The sequence below is a fragment of the Octopus bimaculoides genome, chromosome 23 (assembly GCF_001194135.2).
Source record: "Octopus bimaculoides isolate UCB-OBI-ISO-001 chromosome 23, ASM119413v2, whole genome shotgun sequence".
Lineage (NCBI taxonomy): Eukaryota > Metazoa > Mollusca > Cephalopoda > Octopoda > Octopodidae > Octopus > Octopus bimaculoides.
Genome location: NC_069003.1, coordinates 197412 through 207741, shown reverse-complemented (window position 1 = coordinate 207741; position 10330 = coordinate 197412). Strand labels below are relative to the sequence as shown.

Sequence of the window (10330 nt, the reverse complement as noted above, 5' to 3'; positions counted from 1 at the left end):
TATATAAGAATTGGACCAAGTCACAACATATCAAGTAAACATGGAGAAATAAACTGAATAATCAGGACTGTTTAACTGTGTCCATGTTCTATGCCTAGAGACAGAGAGAGTCAGTTCATGAGAACAAAAGCATTTTCAATTTGAGTAAAGCTGCAATACCAAATTAGGAGATAATAAAATATGTTATAAAAGGGAGACAGGATGGTGTCAGGATGAAGAACAGAGGTTTTAGTATTCTAAAAGACTGCAAGAGATATAAGGAATCATCATTCTATGATGCTACATGAGAAAGAGGAGTTACCATTCTACACTGTTACATAAAGACACCATTCTTAGATGCCACATGGAAGATGAGCAAATATGACTAACCCTAGAGCAGGGATCAATTTTACTGTTGGCTGCTCTATTGGGAGGAGCAGGTTTTATGAGAAGATGCTAAGGTCGGTCCTACATGCGACAGGTAAAATGGGTTTGAAGGAATAAAATGCTTTGTTTTATATAAACTCTGATGCACTTTTCAAGTGTGAATTAAATGTAGTAAGACTGAAATCCAAGAGGCTGGGTGGTTGAGTGCTTAAAGTACTGGACTACCGAATACAAAGGTCATGAGTTCCAATTCTACCTTAGGCAATAACATAGCTGTAAGCAAGGTAAATAACTTGCTCCAGTTTACAGATTAACAATTCCACTTAACAGTGAAGTGAGTAACTTGACGAAGGGAAAAAACAAAATATCTATGACTAAAATTCAGAGAAAATGATTGAATTTGAAGATCCATCAAACTCATGTTGATAAAAAAAATTAGGAAAATTAGTTAATTTGAACTAAATTAATAGATCTTTATAGATATGTCCAGCAAATATTAGAAGAAAGAAATTAATCGTTTAAAAAGTTATTATTGTTGAGAGAGAGAGAGAGAATGTTTGTGTTTGTGTGTGGGGGGTGGGGCATGTGCATGTGGGCGTGCATGCTTGTAGTATGAGGAGGTATGTGTTTAGTTGTGTGAAATATGTAAAGTATGATTTGTAAAAAAAGGGAAAATGTGTGGGTGTTTTCAAATAGGGCGTGAGGTTGTGACACATCATTCCTTGCATTTGTGTGTTGTCAAACAAGGTACAAGCTATGACATATGTGTAAGGGTAAGTAATAGTCAAAACCCCCACCCTCTCTCTCTTTTTACACACACACACGCACATCTGTACATCTGAAATATGAGTGCATTAAATCTATTTAGACAAATATAAACCGTGATGAGAACTCTATGAAATGCATAAGTCCTCATCTTTATACAGCAACTTTCTATTTATCGATTAATTAACTTTAAAATTAAGGACAATCTACAAAGAGTTTTAAGCCCTAATGATAACACTAATCTCTGCAGCATTTCACTTTATTAATTTTAATGAAGCTCCCAATATTCCAATACAGGGTCCAGTTGTACCCAACAATCATCCGATTATCTCAGTTATTATAGAACCAAATGTTCAATTGAATTTCTCAACACAGCCGTGATTCAATAGAGACCACAAATATGGTTCCTGACAATATTGTCACTAGTCACTTAAAACTGGACCCTGTTAATACAAACCACTACTATATTCTTAAACTGGCCCCTACTAATACAGACTACCATAGTGTCCTAATATCTACAAATACAGTTCATCATTACTATTGTCAAACTGACCCCTATTGGATACTACAGATGACCATTAAATACCTCAGATGTTCAGAGAATACTATTTCTCACCCAAAGATTACAACCACTTTTCATTCTTGCCTTGGACCCTCATCCCCTAGAAGAGTCATTGGGGTGTTGTAACACACAGGTCTTGGTTCTCCTTTTTTCACTGCAACACACCAACAACCCCTTAGTTTACCTTTCTCCGAATTAACCAAATAAAATACTTTGTTTAAGGTTTTGCATTATGCCAGGTGCCCCAATTAGCTTAGTTGATAATACAGGTAACCTCTTCAATTTCATTATTGACTGGTTGACATTTATATTGGACTGAAGAACTCTTGTTCTGGCTGACAAGCCATGCAAATATCAACCTTTCCACAAATATATTTGGCCTTCACAAGCCCTCTCTGACCAGCAAGGTTAATATGCCTTAGTAGTAATGGCAAAACAAATTTAGCATTGGATGAAAATAAATATTGTCTTCTATATACATTAGATACATTATGTATAAAATATTCCTTAAACGATGACTGCATTAAAACAAGTCTCTCTTTCCACCTCTTCTCTCTCTCTCTCTCTCTCTCTCTCTCTCTCTCTCTCTCTCTCTCTCACAAACGCACAACCAGTTCCACTGACAGGAAAGAGTTTGTTGGAATGTGTACAATCCAGAAGTAGAGATACTTTCTGCGGAGACCGTCTTATCAATGACAAAAATAAGGATTTTCTCACTGAAAAATCTCAAAGAAATCACAAGAAGTTTTTGTTGTTGTTGTTGCAGTTGTTTAGCCCCAAAGTCTACCCTGATTGAGCAGACCTATGATCAAAGGTCTCCCAGCCATGACTATCCTGTCTTTATATAATCTATGACTACACCACCCACATCATTTCTATTATTTTTAAGACAGTAGGGTGTGGTTTGAGGGAGATTTTAGCTGCTATTTCTAGCAGGCAGAGCAAGCCTGTAGAGGCTGAAAACCACTACAAGTATTTATCACAGCTAATTCTGGCAATGGGCTGGAGATGTCCCATCTGATGAATGACAAACATAATATCAAATGCCATACAAAATAAAACGATAACTGAACAAAACCACACAAATCCATTGGAACCGAAACAGTTAAGGTATGTATTGTTATTGCTATTACTGTCGTTGTTGCTGCTATAACAATTACAACTCCACTGTAATTATTTACACATTAATCAATGTAAATTGGTAAATTAATAAGTCTATATTAACAACAACGTCTGCTAAAGAGACTGGACATATTGTGTCTCAAAAATAAAAAATATCTTTTATATAGTTCCACTAAAATTAAGTAAACAGACAAATGGGACCCTACCATACTCTGGAATCCCCTACGTTTAGCTATTAGTCCCACACACACATGCACACATTGACTGGAGAGCTTAGCTAGTTTATATCACTAAAGTTACTAATAATTTAATTAAGTTACAAATATAGCTGTAAAGGAAAATAAACTTATACAGAAAATGTTGATCGGTTAATTAAATCACATTAATTATAATTTCACTTAAAATCTTGAAGTCTAAAATTAAAACTATTACGTTTTTAAATAAGCTCCCCACTCAAATTGAGAAAAATGAAATTAACTGATGAAAATAAAATTATTTGGAAAATGAAATAATTTTTTTGTTCCATTAAATTCAAGTTGTATAATGTATAATGGATGTAAAAGTGTGTGTGAGTGGGAGAAATGTTCATTATAATCTACTTAATCAGTTTTTAATTCCGTGTGTGCATGTTTAAAAATAGCATCAGCAAACTGTACGAAAAGGCGGTCCATGTAGTTTGCATGGCGTGGAAAAATTCCTTCCATAAATCCAATATGACCACCATGGGAAGTTATAACGAAGGCAACGTTTTTATTTTCTTTCGCCTGCGCAACTGGAATTGCTGAAAGATGTAAAGGGATATCATTTCAGTAATTGCACAAAATAAAACAGAGAAACCAGGGATGAGTTAAAAGACAAAAAACTCTGAGTTTTGGCAATTGTACAATCAGGAAGAAAAAAAACTGTAGAATTTAAAAATGCTGAAATCGAATCAATTTCAATAATTGTAGAAATAGAAAGTGGAAAAGAAATTGGATAATGCATTGGTATACAAACAATCAATTTTGGTAATAATATGATTTTTTTATGAATGAACCTAACTGCTAAGATTTTCAAAGTAAAATAATGTTAAGACATTATAAATCAGAGCCTATAACATCTGATATTGCTTTATGTCTTGCAGTTTACTTGGAATGTTGTCATTCTGAAACATGGAAGTAGTAAAGGATTTAGTAAACAATAAATTTATTTAGTATTTCAATGTGTAGAAGCTGTAATCTGAGACTCATAAGTAAACTGTAAACAACATCCCAAACTGTTATGATGACAAACACAAAGATGCAGTGTGTATGAAGGTTGTATGAGCTGTGATATTAGGATCATGAGATGAACTCTTGATAAATGGGAGATATCTTGTTGCCCAGACAAACAGACAGTGGCAGCAAGGATGTTTCAGCAGTGATATTAAAATCACATCATCATCATCATCATCATCATTTTAACGTCCACTTTTCTATACTTGCATGGGTCAGACAAAGTTTGTTGAGGCAGATTTCTACAGCCAGGTACCCCTACCTGCCGCCAACATTATTTCTAAGCAAGGTAATATTTCCCCAAGGTCAGCATTTTTTGCACAAAAGGGATAGAGACGCAGGAAAAGCCGTAAAATTTTTGAAGTTCACACTGGAGATATCCCCTACACCATCATAAGTAGTTGTCTGAAAATGTCATCACAGTATTATCTACCAATTAGACATGATACACAAGTACCAAAAATAGAAATGCTACTGTTTTTCTCAAGGCCTTCATCAGAAAAGATAGAAACTTATTCACTATAGAAACAATAGTAATTTGGTATCTATAAACAAACATTATCAGTTGCCATGAATTTCTCAACTGTCACCAAGTCACCATGTGATTTGAGCAAGAGAGATTAAAATCAAGTGGTTCTAATATCACAGCCCAGACATCACTGAACACTGGACGTCCCAGTTTATGTTGTCATAACTATTTTGATAGTGTTGATAATTTTCTTATCTGTTCAAATACAGAATGTTGTTGAAACTAAAGATAATTATATTATTCTTCACTTTCACATTGTGAAGTGGTGGCCATTATGGACACTTTATTTTAAAGCAGTGAAAACTCAGAATAGAACAATGAATATAATTGAAGAATATATGACAGAGTGTCATGGTGGACTAAATAAATGTGGAATGTTGCCAAAATGTACAGCAATCAACTTGAAATATGCAGAAATCACCCTCGTTATGTGCCAGAATGAAATGTCACTTCGAAAACGACGTAAAGTTTAGTTGAGTTTATTTCTTTCTCATATTTTTTTTTTTCATTTTTAACAAATAACATAAAATTACAAATAATTTATTTCACATTTGCTTGCAAATGCGAAATTACTAAGTTCTACAAAAAGAAAAGAAAAGAAAACATGTTATAGGAGCTAATGGTCTTAATCTTGTTATTTTGGGTCATGTGTTGGTTAATTATTTTGTGAGAACAGAATGAGGCTATCATGATTAACTTGATGCAAACAAATCTAACATGTAACAAAGGTGTCAAAAATTTGGCAACTGCTTAAAATTAGAACATTTTGATCTGTTGCACACATTTTGCTATTAATGTTTCAATGTCTGACACAATATTGTATTTTTATTTTAGAACTGAGCAAATGATATCAAAGAGAAATTCAGGAGATGAACCTGACCATAACTCTATACAGAAAGAAATGAAAAAGCATTTTGAACTTTTTCAAGAGTAACATAAAGCCACAGTCGCCATAAATTAGATGCAGAGACTGAATTGAATTCATCAGAGTAACGAAGAATACAATAGGAAATGAACGAGATGAGCATCTACCTGATGATGTGTACCTGAAGGAGCAAAAAAACAAAAGATACACTTGTTACAATGAAATATCCAATGACCCCCTTGCCAGTCACAAGGAAAGCACCCCTTCAAACTGATCCAACCTTTGCAATGTCATATTCGCTCTATGAGGCCAAGCATTATCCTGATAGAAGAACACCTTCCATCTTGAAACCAAAGATGGTCATTTTTCTTCTCGTGCTGACTGAAGCCATGCAACCTGCCTGCACCAGATCCCCTTTGTTCTCATTTGGCTTGGGTTTACAATTTCAAAGTGGACTAAACCTTTCATATCTGACCAAACAGACAACAACACCTGATGTGGGTGAAGACCTTCTTTGGCCTGGGGTGCTGGTGTTTCTCCTTTCCCCACCCACTGTCCTGGGTGCTTGGCATTTTGACAGAGAAGCCATTTCTTGTCACCGGTCATTATTCTGTCCAAATTGAAAATGGCAAGATTAGTGGGGGATAGGGATAGAATAGTTGAGGAAAAGTTTTTCTTACCATGATATGGAGAGAAAGGATCATCAGCGGCATTTAGACAGAGAAGTGGTATCTTAATGAGATGAAGCTTGTCATTCAGGCAGGCATCTCTATAATATTTTTCCCAAGTACCATAACCAAAGAGTTTAGCAGTGAATCTGTCATCAAATTCTTTTATAGTCTGGCTCTGGAATCATTGAGATCAATAAGAAATGCTCAAATACAGGTTAGGATTTTAAAAAATGTAGAACTGGGTACATTGATTAAAAAACGATTAAGAGTAATAAAAAGAAAATGTAGAACTGTGACAAATCGAATGTTAGTAGTGATAGTTCAGTGAGGAGCCTGGTACTTAATTAACTCTGTAATACTAATTAGATGCTAGATTCATTGATGTATCTCTACAGAGGAGCATGTCATAATAACATCGACAAGCAGGACCCGTGAATATTTCACAAAATTATTGGTAAACCTATTGGGTTATTTACTTTTATTGGGGTTTTTTTTAAGTTACCAAACTGGAATCTAAATTTTTCTAGAATCACACATTTACTTTCACTTACAAGAGAATGAAAATAAGAAATGTAAGAACAAACAGTCCATATTTTTGGTTGGAGTGCTTTCCAGTAGAACTGATAGGACAGAATAAAAAAAGAAATATAATTATCATCTTAAATTTGCTAATGTACTAGTTTCGCTAATTTGTCTTTATGATCACTAACTTATGTATTAGAAAATGCAAAAATAGGTACAGCAAAATGCGCAACAATGTTTGTCAAGGAGAACAAAGTTAAGTTTTAAGAGACCAAAAACATACCTTCATTACGTAGTCCATATCAAAATGATGTTCAAATAACTCAATATTTCTGAAAACAAAGTTTCTAAGTATTAAAATTGGATCAAGAAATAATTTAATTCACTCATTTTTTAATTTCTATTTTTATATTTGTTAGCTTTTGATGTGGAAGGAAACTGGACATATCTCCCCCCCCCCTCCCTGACATAATCATAACAAAAAATATTACATTATATAAGGTGGGACATGTTCCTTCAAAGAAAGAAAGAAAAAAAACATGTTTATATCTATCTGCCACTTTTCAGACAAAATGTGGAAGGTAGACAGAGAAGTATGTAGACAGATTCACTGAATTCTAACAGGGAGAGAAGAACTGAGTATACAGGGGCATCAGACGTAGTGTGCAAGAGAGAAGACTGTGTTGAGCACGCACGCACACACACACACACACACACACACACACACACACACATATATATACAGAGTAAAAAAAGTTTGCCCTTACTTATGGACCAAATTTACTAGATTCCTGGCCAAGTATTTGTTGAAAAGGAGATAATTAATTGGTTGTTCTAGAGTTTTTGAAGATTCAAAAGAATCCCAGGCAGCTGATACAGCCATAGCAGCTTGGAAGACAGCATTTTCACCACATTTTGCTAAATAACCAGTCATTATCATCCTAAAAAGATTTTTAAGAGAAAAAGGACACAATAAATGATTAACAAAGAATTTCAAGTAAAGGAAGAAAGTTACAAAAAACCATTCGTGGAGAATGAACATTGAGTGTTTATGGATTTAATATTTCACTGTTGACAAAAGACTCTGAAAATAACATGGGAGAGTCAGAATGTCACTGAACATATCTCTAAACAATAAGTAGATACGTTCTAGACACACAAACACACACACACACATAGGCTAATGATCTAAATATGTGATTGCTCACCCTGCTAGATGGAGTAAGTAAAATGGCAAAATTCCATAAAATAAACCCTACCCTGTCATCCTTAAAAAATAAAATGGAGTCCTTGATTAACAAAAATTTTTTAAAAAAAGATACAACTCGAATGCCTTTAGTTGTAGATTTGTTCCATAAGAGTAGATAAGTAAATAATAACAAATCCAAAATATGAAATCAATTCACAACTTACCCACCAAGGGAGATTCCTACCCCAAATAATGGTGCTTCTGGGTAACAATTTTTCACATGATTTACAACAGTCTCTAAGTCTTCTGTATCAGTGGCACAATATGTTCTTGGTGTCTGCAAAAACCAACAAAATGTCATAAATAGTAACTCAGATGCAAAATAAAAATCAACAAACAAAAACCTTAATATCAGAATTATATTTTATGTCCCTCCAGTTCTAGGAGAAAACGAACAGGAAACACCGGGATGTTTGAAATGATGTAATGGAACAAACATCACAAGGGATTTATTCATTAAGTCTCAGTTTCAAGGTTTTCAAACTAAAGTTCACACCTATTATATATATATATTTGAATTAATGGTTGCTCATGTTGGAGTTGGAGAGAGAGAGAGAGAGAGAGAGAGAGAGGGAGAGGTCTTATTGGCAGTGTTGATGACAGGAAAAAGTTGTGAGCACAATGTGCTCACAGTTTGTCTCATGGCAAATTAATAAAATAATGAGATAAAAGACATAATTGTTGTTTTGCCAACTTCATGGTTGTGTAACTGAATATTTCTAGACTACATTAGAACGAATGGAATACATAATTATTTCATAATGAATTGATATAAGAGCCATTCATTATATATTATTCAAGCCAAAATAAAAGATTTCACACATATAAACTTAGTAATTCTCTAAATGAAATTATTGATGCATTTTCTGAGGAAAATGGGATGTTCTTAACATGTCAAGGAAGAATAATATTGATCTCTGATCTAAAGACCAGTAATTGATTTATTGTTGTGTAGTGTTAGGTCAGCTGTAAACCTAAAGCCAAACAACTTACAGATGTGACCTATTCTTGCAGACATTTATATCCCTGCATAACTCACAAGCATACTGTACGCTTCAAAGTGCAAGGGTGATGTTGTTGTGTGATAATAACACTTGTCAAGTGGACCTGTGGGATATCAGGCGTTGACTGAATGACCCCAGTATAATCCACAGGTCAATCATTCCAAATATACTTTAGCTGAGAGCTGCAGGGTGCACTTTGACATGCATTAGTGTTGGTGTTTGTGTGGAACATTTTCAAAGTAAAAAGGTTCTTGTCTCACGTATCAAAAGGAGCAAAATTTAACATTTTGTTTAGCCATCCTGACGACCAGTTTTAGTTTTCTCTTGCATTAAATTCAGAGAGAATAAACCTGCTAAATAACCATAATGATTATAACATACTTACTAAAAGCTTATCTTCATTTGCACTCGTTCCTCTGTAATTAAATACAACTGACCTGCAATTAGAAAAAGTTTGGTAGCATAATTGCAAAAATAGGAAATATGTTGAAAGCTATTTGTTTGTACATATGTGACTTTGTATGTTTGTAGACTCTAAAAAGCTTCAAGAAGCTGGTTTTAATAAAAGACATCCACCTCATAATCCATTATCTATACTGTTCTTTCACTCAAGTGATCTTGTTTTTAAATTTTAAATAACCCTAGAGAGAGCTTTTGTCTACAAATAAAATCAATACAGATATATATTTATCTTATAACTCAGCAACTTAGTACATAATTTAGAATTATATCATCATGGCCATATTAAATAAAGGAATAATTGTGATAGAAACATTTTTGATCATGGATCAGTTGAACCAAGGTTGACCAAGAACTAAACAACAATATTCATAACATACTTGATTAGAATTAGTTTCATTAAAAAAATATGAGATATTAGAAAGGTCAAAAGAACTCACCTATATCCTAAAATAGATGATTGTTGTACTATATGAAGTGCATAAGTTTCTCTACTGTTTCCTGTGAAAAGACAACAATATATATATGTATATATATATAGCTATTTGTTGACATATTTCCCCACTTTCTAAGGGTAATTTACCCAATGTTTCTGCTGTTCTAACAGTGTCTCTGCATTCAAAAATAAATTATCATCTTAATTGTATCTTTATATGTATATGTGCTCTTTTAAAAAATTACGATTTATGCATTGTTGTCTCTCAAATATTTAAAATCTACAATTAAGAGCCCTCTCTACTCGCTGGCGGTACCTACCCACCACCACTACCCATTTTCCTTTATTCAAAAATTCTTATCGCTCCTTAAAATTATGGCTTTTAAGTGTTGATTTCTCAGCCCAAGAATTACAGCGTGATGTGCTGCTTGACTGGTCCCCCCTCTCCCTCTCTCTCTCTCTCTCTCTCTTTATATATATATATGATGATGATGATGATGATCTTTTCTCCCGCCATGCCTCTGTCT

At 33.9% G+C, this 10330-nt stretch overlaps 1 protein-coding gene across 1 annotated transcript in view; it reads right to left on the bottom strand.

Moving 5' to 3' along the window:
• Positions 1 to 6: 6 nt before the first annotated feature.
• The window catches only part of LOC106879461 (phospholipase ABHD3), a 37824-nt gene continuing 27500 nt past the window's right edge, over positions 7 to 10330 (bottom strand). The window contains exons 4-10 of the mRNA XM_014929025.2: positions 9808 to 9868; positions 9294 to 9345; positions 8069 to 8181; positions 7423 to 7596; positions 6939 to 6987; positions 6143 to 6308; positions 7 to 3596 (exon numbers count right to left, since the gene is read on the bottom strand). Of these exons, the coding sequence (XP_014784511.1) occupies positions 3415 to 3596; positions 6143 to 6308; positions 6939 to 6987; positions 7423 to 7596; positions 8069 to 8181; positions 9294 to 9345; positions 9808 to 9868 (797 nt within the window). The 3' untranslated portion in view covers positions 7 to 3414. The remainder of the gene's footprint in view (positions 3597 to 6142; positions 6309 to 6938; positions 6988 to 7422; positions 7597 to 8068; positions 8182 to 9293; positions 9346 to 9807; positions 9869 to 10330) is intronic.